At 42.6% G+C, this 13,208-nt stretch overlaps 1 protein-coding gene across 1 annotated transcript in view; it reads left to right on the top strand.

The window, feature by feature from the left end:
• The window catches only part of LOC311245425 (long-chain-fatty-acid--CoA ligase 1-like), a gene marked incomplete at both ends in the record, with an annotated part of 73,517 nt that extends 70,165 nt beyond the window's left edge, over positions 1 to 3,352 (top strand). The window contains one exon of the mRNA XM_084335268.1: positions 3,212 to 3,352. Coding sequence (XP_084191394.1) covers positions 3,212 to 3,352 — 141 coding nt within the window. The remainder of the gene's footprint in view (positions 1 to 3,211) is intronic.
• Between the last annotated feature and the right edge of the window lie 9,856 nt (positions 3,353 to 13,208).

The raw sequence follows: 13,208 nt of genomic DNA, 5'->3' as shown, positions 1-13,208 counted from the left end.
AAACACTTTTATTTGGGCCAAGAGGAAGCAATACAAGGCAGCACCCTTTTAAATGAATTAATCCATGAATTAGGGTCTTTCTTGGTTAACTATAAAACTACGGTTTTGGGTTGATTGTTTTTGTTTGTTAATTACAGCTTATAGGGACTGCTAGCGTATCATTGAGCTGTAATTAACACAACACGAGGATTCAATGTCCCAGATGACATCATTGTTATTCAAACTAATTTACCCTCAATAACTGTCAAACTAGATTAATGTGTGCAAATCTGTTTTAGAATTTTCGGATGTGTGTGATATTATGTGCAAAATAAATTAGTGTTGTTTTTTTGGTGAAATACCCCTTTAAATTATATTCTCGAAGCATTTGTTTGTATGCAGGACTGTGTGTTCCGATGTTGTGTGTGTTTGCACAATGTCGTTCTATTGGATAATTAGATATTACTATTGTATTATGCACATCGTTGCGGGCAAGACCCCCCGCATTTCATTGTATACTTGTATGCCGTGACAAATAAAATGCATTGTGGGATTATGCCCCCCCCCCCCCGCAAAATTAATGTGGGTGACTGTCATACAGCACATTGTGAGGTATGGGCGGAGCCCAGCCAAAAACAGCTTGGAATCTTGAAGGGTAGAAAATGCTGCTCTACAGAACTTGATTAGAAATACAAAACAATGATTTTTTTTAACCTTACAGATGTGTTCCATAGACTCACAGGAATTGTGTAAAATTGCCCAAATAGTGAAATAAATAGTAAGATAGTTTCCCTTTAACACTTTAATCGCCGAAGACACTGTGCAACGTCTTTCCCCGCCATGCTTATTCTGCCGAAGACGCTGGACAGCGTCTTTGATATCAATATTTCAAAAATCTGTGATCGAAATCATATTTCTCCCCCGGAGACATATGTACTGGTGAGCCCCTCTTAACTCTCCAACGGTTCAAGAGCGCCATCTGGTGGCCGATCGGCCGATCGCCCAAACAGGAAGTGATGCGGATGAAGTGGTGCTCACTAGGGATGCTCGATATTGGCTTTTTTACCGATACCGATATTCCGATATTGTCCAACTCTTAATTTCCGATACCGATATCAACCGATATCAACCGATACCGATATATGCAGGGTATAATATCGGTCGGCCGATAATATCGGACATCCCTAGTGCTCACCCATATTTCGTCCGGGCACTCGCTATCGTTAGCAGGACTCCATCTTGACACACTGGATGTCGATCGGTTGCAAATAACTCGATAAACAACATGATTTGGACATATATACTATTATACAACCTGGAAATGGATCGGGTATTTCTACATCCCATAATAGGAATATTTCAGTTCCACGCTCATCGTCCAACGGCGCGAGGAAGATACGGTAAGATCCAGCGTTATTTTTCAACGTGTTCTTTACTAACTGCTCTAATGATCATATCACCCACACTAGATGAATGATATAACGTTGCCCACGGAATTATAAACGACCCCCCGCCCATCCGGTCAACATCAGATCATACTAAGTAACTCCTAGAAGCACGTCCAGTTGACATTTTTTATCTCGCACAGATTCCTATCAAACTGTATTTGATCATCAATATAATGCATTTGGGGCTATAAATCAAGTTCTGGAGAAAGCTGCAGAAAACGATAAAAACATACTTATACTTTAGACCGTATTTTAGTATGAATATGTGAATGAAAAAGTATAACGTTGCTACACCCTGAACAATAGATATAGGACGTTGAATGGGCCATAGTAATGTCAATTTAGCAATACAATTTAAAAAGTTATAGCCCTGCAAAGAAGGGGAACTTCTCCATGTTAAATAGGGCTGGCGAGGGATGGTAAATTATGAATTTAACCCCGGCGATCAAAGTGTTAATATCAGTGGACCACCACTGTACTAGAAAGACAGGGGGCGCAGTTTGTTTTCCATCGGTTTTAGAGTTGCAATAATATCTCATACATGAATTGAGTATGAAACTTAATTTGATAGATCATCCATTACAACATAATTGTTGGTTGCCTTTTTGCATGAGAAAATCTCTCCTGCTTTGATTTTGGGTTGGACTTAAAAAAAGAATAAAAAAGCAAAGAAGAGAGGGGAAAAAAATAACTTTGTCATTAAATGTGACATTCTGTCTGTTGGGAAGGATGTGAAAAACTGGAGACTTTCTACTGTAGTCTGTGTACGTCTTACATTAAAGACTGGAGACATTCTACTGTAGTCTGTGTACGTCTTTCATTAAAGACTGGAGACATTCTACTGTAGTCTGTGTACATCTTTCATTAAAGACTGGAGACATTCTACTGTAGTCTGTGTATGTCTTTCTTTAAAGACTGGAGACATTCTACTGTGTAGTCTGTATGTCTTTCATTAAAGACTGGAGACATTCTACTGTAGTATGTGTACGTATTAGGGCTGTCCCCGACTAAGGATTTGGATGGTCGACTAGGATTGGCCAAAATTTGCCGTTAGTCGACTATTGGTAGACAAAAAAAAATAAAAAAATAGTATAATATTTTTACATTTAAATGTTTTAATTTTTTATCATTCCATTTGGGCTGTGGGGGGTGCTTAATGTCTGAAGGAGTCGACTGAAGGCTTCTTGTCTTCTGCAAAAGCATGCAATTGGTCCACTGATGGATACATCTTGATATTTGTCTAGTCTAGTGTGTTCATTAGATGGGTGAAATCCTCTTTCAGTGCCTCTGTGCCTGTTTTCGTAGGCAGTTAGCCTCTGGTATGCGTGCCATTAGCGTTAGCCATGCTTCTAGGCCTCTTTTCTTTTGGAAAGAATGATATAAAAAAAAAAAAAAAAGAAAAAAAAGTTTTTTATTATATTCAACTAAGAGGTTGGCCAGTCGACTACGGCTCCTTTGGACCGATTAGTCAACTAATCGATTAATAGGGGTCAGCCCTAGTACGTTTTACATTAAAGACTGGAAACATTCTACTGTAGTCTGTGTGCGTCTTTCTTTAAAAACGAGACATTCTGCTGTGGTCGCACGTCTTTCATTAAAGATTTGGAAATGGTATTGCGAAAAATAGGACATATTGATATTTTCAGCCAATTTCTGTCAACAATAACTACACCCCCTTTCCTGTGACACGTCTCTCTCCTCTTGATAACTGTTCATATCACATGTTCACACTTTTCTTTTCTCCACATTCTCTCCCGCCTCTTCCCTGTTCGTTCTGTCCGCAGGTGAGAGAGATTATGCTCTACCCCGAGATGTTCTCCGTGCAGAACGGCCTGCTGACCCCCACCCTCAAGGCGAAGAGGACCGAGCTTCGGAGCTACTTCCGAAAGCAGATCGACGATCTCTACGCCAAGATCAAAATGTGAGGGCCTGTGGAAAGGGAAAGGGGAGGTGACGATCATTCGGAGTCCATAGCCCGACGTGTTCTTTTCGAAGGGGATGAAACCAGTGACACTCTCACCCTCCCTCTTCTCTGCTGGTGATTTGTCGTCGCTTGGGGTTGTAGGGTGCCGCAGAGATCTGCATTGAGATAAAAAAAAAAAATAATATTAAATTCTTTTAAGATTACCGAAAATTATCACTAAAGTGCTATCTGTTGCAGCTGCACTGTTTTCCATGAAAATACCATATTTGGATAAGTTTGACCATTTCTCAAAATCTGAAAATCATTATTTAATAAAACACAGAAAAGGATCACCAAGTTACTCTGGATAAAAAAAACCTTTACAGACAACATTGAGACAAAGCTTCCTGACACATCTCCATCCAAACCAATTCAGCACCACATATCTGTGTGAAGCTGGCTTTTCATCCATGACAGCTCTGAAAACAAAATATAGGGCCAAGTTGAGCCTTGAGGATGACACGCGTGTTGCCTTGTCAAAGATCTCCCCATGTATTGACCGTATTATTAGCCAGCAGCAGCATACCTCGCATTGAGCTAGAAATGTCCACTGAGTGAACGAGTGCTTATTTTCTGTATTTATTTATATTTTTTGAGAAATGGTAACTTGGTGATCCTTTTCTGTATTTAAAAAAATACATGATTTTCTGTTTTTGAGAAATGGTCAAACTTATTATGCTATTTTTATGGAGAACAGGGCAGCTGCAACAGATAGCACTTTAGTGATCCTTTTCTGTATTTAAAAAAAAATACATGATTTTCAGTTTTTGAGAAATGGTCACACTTATTATGCTATTTTTATGAAAAAGTGTGCAGCTGCAACAGATAGCACTTTAGTGATAATTGTCTGTAATTTTATTTAAAGAAATATGCTATTTGATTTACTACTACAAGCAGTGTAATGTCAACAGTATAGCCATTTAGACCTGAAACACCTGTTAATAATGCATTATATAGCCTGCATATACACACAAATGTGTTTCCCGGTTTCTTAAATAAACATTATTTTGAAAGCAAGCACTTTTGTCATCATTGTAGCAAAAAAGACATAGATATAGATTAGTATTAGTATCATTAAATGACAACTATGCTTCACCCACGGAAAGGTTGTTGGCACATTTGTTCCACACGGACATTATACGTTGTTGCACTTGCTTCCAGAAGGCTCCGTTTAGGTCAGCTAGTAGCAGAGGCTCTGTTGTGATTTTTAATGCACAATAAATATTCAACATTCTCTTTTGAGACTCTGCCTCAGACTCTTATCATTTGGCACTAAAAGCTAAACATTGTCACCGGTATGGCTGTCCGCAACATGTCATTAATTGTGTGCAAGAGGTTGATCAGTTAGCCACATTAGCGTGAGCTAGGTTAGCCAGTTAGCGTGAGCTAGATGGAAAGAATGTAACGTTACTGGTGAAAAAGTGATTTACCTTGGAATACTTGCTGTACTTTGCTTGCAGGTCTGCAGCTGGATTATGAATAGTCACAACTTTAGCCAAGGTAACGTTAAAGCTAAAACTAGCTTTTCAAATAGCTCTTCAGCTAATGCTAATAACAGAGTTCCCCGTCACACTGCTCTGTCGGGACAATGGCATTAAGAAAAGTTATAATTATTTTGTCTCGTCTTGTTTTAGTCAACAATATCAACATACATGAAGAGAAATTTCGTCCTGGTTTTTGTAAATTACATTCTTGTGTCCTCAGTTGTGGTCAACGATATTTAATAAACTATTTAGTCTCGTTAGCGTGACATGGTCTTCAATAACGTGACGTCACGTCTCGTTGTCGTCATGAAAAAAACCTTCGTTGACGAACATCTTTCGTCATCATTTTAGTTGACAAAATGAACACTGGTTGTTTTAGAATTAAAGGAATCTGAGGTTTGTTAATCTCACACATGCTTAACTTGGGAAGAGTGATTAAGCTACCTCCATGCACTCACCTATAGGGCTAACTTTCTTTAGGCAACTAAACTGGCTTCCGGTCAATAAAAGAGTAATTCACATTAAATTAGGTCTTACACACAAGATAGTTCAAAATACAGGTCTGAAATATCTATCCAATTACTTTAATCATTCAATCATTCATATTCCACTAGAATATTCTGCCAAAATTCAAATCACTAATTGGCACAAATACTTTTTTATATTCTGCGACATTGGAGTGGAACAAGCTGCCAGTGGCCCGGAAAAACATCGAAGAGGGGGGAAGCTTTAGACGTGCCACAAAGAAATGGCTAGCCAGTATAGAGTATAGAATAGCCAAGTCTAGGAAGGAGAGGGTAGGGCGTGTTTTATAGGTTTGCTATATGTTTTATTATGATGCTCTCTATGTTTTTATTATTATGATCTAGTTCAGTTCAGTTATTTTTTATTTCGGGCTTTGGACACATAACAACAGTCATTCCATAAATCGCCAAAGTTTTACCAGTTGCTATTGCAGCATTGTCCAATTGTCCGAAAAGGGCTAGGGAGAAGCACTGGCTTGTCGGGCCCTACCCCTGAAGACTTACGTTTAGTTTATTTTTTTTATTTTTTTTATTTACATACATACATAGTACATACATAGACATAGTACACATTACAGTACACACATATAGTACACATTACAGTACACATTACAGTATAGTATACCTGCAGTATATAATGGCATATATAATAGTATATAGTACATAATAGTGTATACAGCACATATATAATGTGATATGAGATATATAGTACATGATATATAATATAGTACCATAATATAATAGTATATACTGCAAATATAGTTCAATATAATATACAAATTAATTATAATATGATTATATAGTGTAATATGATATAACGTACAATACAGTATCATACGTATTATTATTTTCTATTATGCAATTAAAGCTCTTCCCTTCTGTACCTATATAAATATATTTTTTTAGTCTAGATTTGAATTGATTTATGTTTTCACAATATTTTAGTTCATCCTACATAGCCCATTCCACAGGGTGGCTCCCGTAAGAGGAGATACACATTATTTTCAGGTTGGTTTTCATCACAGGTTTTTTGAAGTTCAATGGTCCTCTGAGGTTGTATTTATCCAGAAATGTGCTTCTTACATTTACCGGTAATTGATTATTTCTTGCTTTGTACATAACTTGCAGAGTTTTAAAGTTTACAATATAAATGAACTTCAAAATGTGTGATTGTAGAAACAGTGTGTGTGTGTGGTCCCGATATCCTGCATTGTTTATTACTCTTATCCCCCTGATGCTGTCTTTTACTCCACAATAAAAATCAATCAATCAATCAACGCGCTCTTTGCAATTCCGGTTCTTCTCTTAATGTCCATCTTAGCTCTTCCACCTTCACTGCAGCTTCCAAGGTACATGTACTCCTTCACTTGTTCAAGTTTTTCTCCATCCACCTGTATTTTACAAACAGTTCCTGGTGTTTTTTCAATGATCATTACTTTTGTTTTCTTTGTGTTCAGCGACATTACATAGTTTTTACATTTGACATTCAGATTATTCATCATCTCCTGTAGATCTTCTTGACAGTTACTCTGCTGAAGGGTCTGCCGTTAGGTAGAAATAGACCTAAGATTTCCCCCTCTAAGTTCATTGTGTGGGAGCTCAGTTATTATTTACCACATACTGTTTACACCGTCTGCCTAGTGTTGGCATCTCATGTTATGTGACAGTGCTGCCATCTACTGGGCCGAGGTGGAAGTGTTAATATGCGTCACTTCCTGTAACGTTGAACTTGCCCAGACTTGTAGAGAGAACGAGAAGTGCATCCAAACGTTAAGGTCACGTATATTTTGACCAGCGATGTAAAGCTGCTTACCACGCGGACATTATTCCACCAAGAGAGTGTGTTTTAGTAATCAGATAATTAGATGTTTAGTAAACGTCAGGGATTAGCGGATACAGCTAACTATAGTATTTCCCATTATCGTTAGCAGTTAGCATAAGCTAGCTAGCTCGGAGCTAATATCTAACGTAGCCCGATGCTCATGCGTTGCTAGCTGCTCTAGCAACGCATGAGCATGAACGATATATAGCACAGACCGGAGGACATTTAGCTAGGGTCTGTGCCGAAGGGACTCTGTACAGAGGCACACAACCAGTCATTTGCTAGCACAGTAGCCGCTAGCACTAGCCTGTTGAACAGAGGCGGACAGCGTGTCTTTAGTCTGGCTGTCTGCGTGCTCACTACGGAGCGGAGGAGACACTCGGATACCCCACAGCGGTGCATCTGGTCTGCAGGAGCAGACTGGTAGTGCCTATCGGACCGGGCAGCATCTTCCCGCCTTCATCACCATGCAGCGGTCGACTACTCCTCGCTACAGAACCCATCTGGGTTCTCACCACCAGGATTACTAACTCTCTCCACCTCTCTCGTCCGGCAGAGGGAATTGTTCCTCTGCTGCAACGGTAACCGCAGCAACGTTGGCCAGAACACTGTAGTAGAACCATTTGGGCGCCCATCTAAATTTAGCTATAGTATTTTAATAAGGAATTGTATAAAGTAATAATAATATTTGTATGTGTGTTTTTCCCCCCTTGTTTATATAAAAATGGTATTATGATTCAACAGTTTCCTCGCTCTTTCTAGTCTAGGAGGTCACTCCATTTTAAGTTAGTTTACTCAGTTGTGTAATTTGGTACAATTAGTTTGGCAGTTAAGGCATCCGACCAACCCCCTAAGGTGAAATTTATATACAGTCCTTTATGCTCCAGCACAATTTAGTCCTTCGAGCCGGATCTAACCAGATACTTACTTTACTTACTTACGCCTGCTACCCCTTCTGGGGCATAGGCCGTCAACAAGTGATCTCCAAGCATCTTTGTCTTGAGCTGTTCTCTCCAGTTGGTTCCAGGTCATCTTCATGGTCTTGGTGTCTGCCTCCAGGTCTGCGCCAGGTGTTTCTCGGGCGGCCCCTTTTCCGCTTGCCCTGCGGGTTCCATGTTAGGGCTTGTCTGGTGATGGTACTTGCTGGCTTTCGCAGGGTGTGGCCTATCCAGCGCCATCTGCGTTTCTTAATTTCTTCTTCTGCAGGCAGCTGGTTTGTTCTCTGCCAGAGTTCGCAGTTGCTGATGGTGTCTGGCCATCGGATGTGGATGATCTTCCGCAGGCAGCTGTTAATGAAGACCTGCACTTTCCTGATGGTTGCAGCTGTAGTCCTCCACGTCTCTGCTCCGTATAGTAGGACTGCCTTGACGTTGGTGTTAAAGAATCTGACTTTGGTGTTGGAAGTCAGTTCTTTTGAGCTCCAGATGTTCCGTAATTGCACGAATGCTGTACGTGCTTTCCTTATTCATGCTCTAATGTCAGCATCTGTGCCGCCCTGCTTGTCAATAACACTGCCAAGGTAGGTAAAGGCTTCAACTTCTTCCAAAGCCTCGCCATCCAGCATGATTGCGTTGGTGTTGTTTGCTGCATTGGTCTTGAGGATCTTAGTCTTGCCTTTGTGGATGTTGAGTCCCACTTGCGCAGAAGTGGATGCCACATTGTTGGTCTTCTCCTGCATCTGTTGTTGGGTGTGCAACAGTAGTGCCAAATCGTCAGCATAGTCCAAGTCGTCCAGTTGCGTCCAAGGTGTCCACTGAATCCCGTATAGGGTGACCACCTGTCCCGCGACTCGCGGGACAGTCCTGATATTGGGCCGTTTGTCCCGCGTCCCGCAACAACAAAACAATGTCCTGCAATTCAAAGATAAAAAAAAAAAAAAAAAAAAAATTATTTTTTATCTTTCAAAGATTATTATTTTAAAAATGTTTTAAATGTTGTTAATTTAATGCCTCGTTCCAATACCCTCTTATATTTAAAATAAAAAAAATCGGGCGACGTCACAAACCAATGCATTGCGCAGCCGAGCAATAGTATCCATCTGCAGGACCACAGCACTGACAGATTCAGGACCGTGACACTTTGCGGACCCACACTCTCCAGACCCTCGCTCCCATTGGCTGATTTCGTCACGTCCCAAATCAGCCAATGGGAGCGAGGGTCTGGAGAGTGTGGGTCCGCAAAGTGTCACGGTCCTGAGAGTGTCGATGCTGTGGTCCTGCAGCAGGATGCATCTCCAGCCGAGGCTGCTGAGCAGCTCACTCGAGTCGCGCTGCCTGTCACCTGTCCGAGCCGGTGTTCTGCGAAATTCTACTACTCTGCTGAGAACTGCTGCCGTAGCGCGAATCGCCTATATGTTTGGACAGCTGGGTGACGTCACCCTATAGTTCACTCCGAATTCCAACAGGTGTACCGACATTTTATCATCTACAAATACATTCGGCTGCAAAGCCAATTACATGCAAATATTTACATGCATATACAGTTCAAAAGGTGCAATGAAAAACATATGTTTAAGATATTGTTTAAGATATATCAACAACAAGACTCAACAAGACGTTCGTCAGCAAGGTGGCAGGATATTATTGTAGTGTGAACGATTGTGGGTCATGCGCATTTCGCAGAACACTGTTTCAGATGATCCCCATCCCCACCGCTTCACCATCACCCATGGAGGAGAGGGGGACGTCACATAGTTGTTCAGAGGAGCGCCTCTTCAGCAAGTCTGGCCCGACTATTATTGAGAACTGAATCAGAGGGTCGGTTTGTTATAATAACAGAATACACGGGGAGTATCGCCGAGACACTGTCCAGAGGGAGGGGGCAATAGAATCCGGAGGCTAATATCCCCAAAACCGGAGGTGAGTTTAATAAGATTAATAACAAAATGAGCTATATAATATAGCCTACCGTCTGCGTCGAATATGATATAAAGGCATTTAAATAATAAATACATTTATTTAATTTTAATTAGCAATAAATTTTTTTTTTTTTTTTTTTTTTGCCCCCCGACCCCCCCCCCCCCCCCACGTGTCCCGCACTGTCCCGCAAGAGAAGTGCTGCTGTCCTGCGACTGAACCATTTTGACCTGGTCACCCTAATCCCGTACCTTCTCTGTGCTGTGGAGGTCTTCATTATCCAGAGCAGGAAGAGGAAGGGCGAGAGCAGACAACCTTGTCTGATCCCGGTCCTCATTTGGAATGCCTCTGTGAGCTGCCCTCCGTGGACCACCTTGCATGTCAGTCCCTCATAGGAGTTCCTGATGATGGAAACAATGTTGGTCGGCACCCCGTAATGTCGGAGAAGCTTCCAGAGGATCTCTCTGTCTAGGCTGTCAAAGGCTTTCTCATAGTCCACAAAGTTTATGTACAGGGGCGAGTTCCACTCTATCGACTGCTCCACGATGATGCGCAGCACTGCAATTTGGTCTGTGTAGGATCGGTCCTTGCGAGTTGTGCATCGATGAGGTCCTTCATTCTGTTCAAGATGACTCTGTTAAAAACTTTCCCTGGCACTGATAGTGTGATCCCTCTGTAATTTGCGCAATTGCTAAGGTCGCCTTTCTTTGGGATCTTGATGAGATAGCCCTCTTTCCAATCTCCTGGCATGTCTTCTTCCTCCCATATCTTCACGAAGAGTGGGTGGAGCATCTTCACCGTGGTTTCTATATCTGAACTTCAGTGGCTCCGCATGGATGTTGTCTGGTCCTGCAGCCTTTCCGTTCCTCAGCTGCTTGATAGCCTTCCTAATTTCTTCCCTGGTTGGTGCGTTGCAGGCTATGGGTAGGCCTGTGCGATGTCTGGTGGGTTCTGTGGTGCTGGCCGGTTTAGAAGTTCTTCAAAATACTCCATCCATCTGTTCTTCTGTTGCTCCTCTCCCATTGTTATCGGTCTTCCCTCTTTGTCCTTCACAGGTTGTTCTGGTTTGCTGTACTTTCCTGCCAGCTTCTTGGTGATGTTGTACAGTTCTCTCATATTCCCCTATCTTGCTGCTTGCTCTGCCTGTTGCCAGGTCATCCATATACCTTCGCTTGTCTGCTCTGATGCTCTTCTTTACTAGCTTGTTTCCTTCTGCATACCTTTCTTGTGCCTTGGCCTTCTCTGCTCTTGTCCGGCTGTTGTTCACTGCCACCTTCTTCTCCCTCCTCTCTTGGATCTTTCGCAGACTGTCCCCTGAGATCCACTCCTTGTGCTGGTGCTTCTTGGGGCCAAGAACTTCCTGGCAGGTAGACGTTACTGCCTCTTTTATCTCCTTCCAACTGTTCTCCAGGGTGCACTCGTCCTCTTCCAACAGCTCCTGTAAAACTTGGAACGTGTTGCTGAGTGTTACTCTGAACTCTTCCAGCTTACTGGCGTCTCTCAAGGAAGCTGTGTTGTACCTGTGTCGTGTTGTATGTGCCGACATCCAGTTCTTTCTCAGCTTCAGCTTCAGGCTGGCTACGACAAGGTGGTGGTCTGAAGCCACATCTGCTCCTCTCTTTACTCTTATATCCTGCATGGACCTCCTGAATTTCTTGCTGATACAGACGTGGTCAATCTGGTTCTCGGTTATGTGGTCTGGCGATACCCAAGTGGCCTTGTGGATGTTCTTATGGGGAAAAACACTGCCGCCAATGACCAAGTTGTTCTTAGTGCACAGGTCCGCCAGCCTCTCCCCATTTTCATTCATGGCCCCCAATCCGTGTCTTCCCATTATATCTTCGTACTCCCTGTTGTCACTTCCGATCTTGGCATTTAGGTCTCCCATCAGGATTGTGATGTCTCTCTGGGTGCTTTTCTATAATGGACTGCAGTCTGTTGTAGAACTGGTCTTTGTCTGCTTCCTCGCTGTCATTGGTAGGAGCGTAGCACTGTATGATGTTCATATTGATCCTCTTCTTCTTGGTTCGAAAGGATGCAGTGATGATCCTTGGACCATGGGCTTCCCATCCTATGAGCGCTGTCTGTGCTGTTTTAGATAGCATCAGTGCTACTCCTTGGGTGTGGGAGGCATTGTCCTCTTCGTGTCCGGAGTACAGCAGTAACTCTCCTGAGGCCAGTCGTTTCTGTCCGGACTGAGTCCATCTTGTCTCACTTATTCCGAGCAGCGTGAGATTATAGTTCCTCATCACTGCTGCTACTTGAAATGTCTTACCCGTCTCATACATGGTTCTCACGTTCCACGTACCGATATGGGCAGCCCTGGACGAAAGAAGGGTGATTGGCCGTGTGGCTTCCAGAGACTTCTGGCTTTCACCACATGGTGTCATAGATCTTCTTATCGAAGACCCTTCTCTTCCCTGGGCCAAGGTGTTGATGTCTTGTTTATCTCTTGTTGGCGTTTCTGTAACAATATAGTGTTTTACAGGGTGGGGATGTTAGCCCCTCGCCCAACCCCCTGGAGGGCTTTTGGAGTTGGCTTGTTAGTCCTCTTCCCACGCCTATTGTCTTCCAGGTGACGGATTGCAGCCTCATACCACGTGAGGCCAGACAGGCTGAGGGTTGTGTACAAGCTGTCTCGGCACGTCAAGCCCAACCAACTCCTGCTAATGTGTATTGAAAGCTGAACTAGGCAAGCTAACCCTACCAGCAACGCAAGACAGATAGGATGTCCCGAAAGAGCGAGGCAGGTTCAAGAAGTCCCCCCCCCCCTCCCTGAAGGGAAGTCACGTGCTCCTAGAGAGCGTAGATTACCCTCCTGACTAACGGAACGTAAACCAATCCCGGTCACCCTCTTTATCTGGGAACGCCCAAACCCAACTTCGGTCACGCCCCATCTTGCGCGGCATTCTGGATCTTTCCTCACAGCCCCACCAGAATTTGACGTCGAAAGGTAGGCAATATGAAATCATACTTATTTTAGAGTATATATATCAAATTTCATGAGTATTCATCTATATTTAGTCATCTAAAGACTACTAGATGTGAACGTTTGTACCACTGCAACGTTATAATTGTTCGAATGTGTTCGGGGCGACGCTGTTTCCCAAGTAAAAGTAGCATCCTGTTCCTT

The sequence above is a fragment of the Notolepis coatsorum genome (genome assembly GCF_963971535.1).
Source record: "Notolepis coatsorum genome assembly, chromosome: 18".
Taxonomy (NCBI): Eukaryota; Metazoa; Chordata; class Actinopteri; order Aulopiformes; family Paralepididae; genus Notolepis; species Notolepis coatsorum.
Note: the sequence above shows the minus strand (reverse complement) of the source record. Positions and strands in the feature narration are given on the sequence as shown.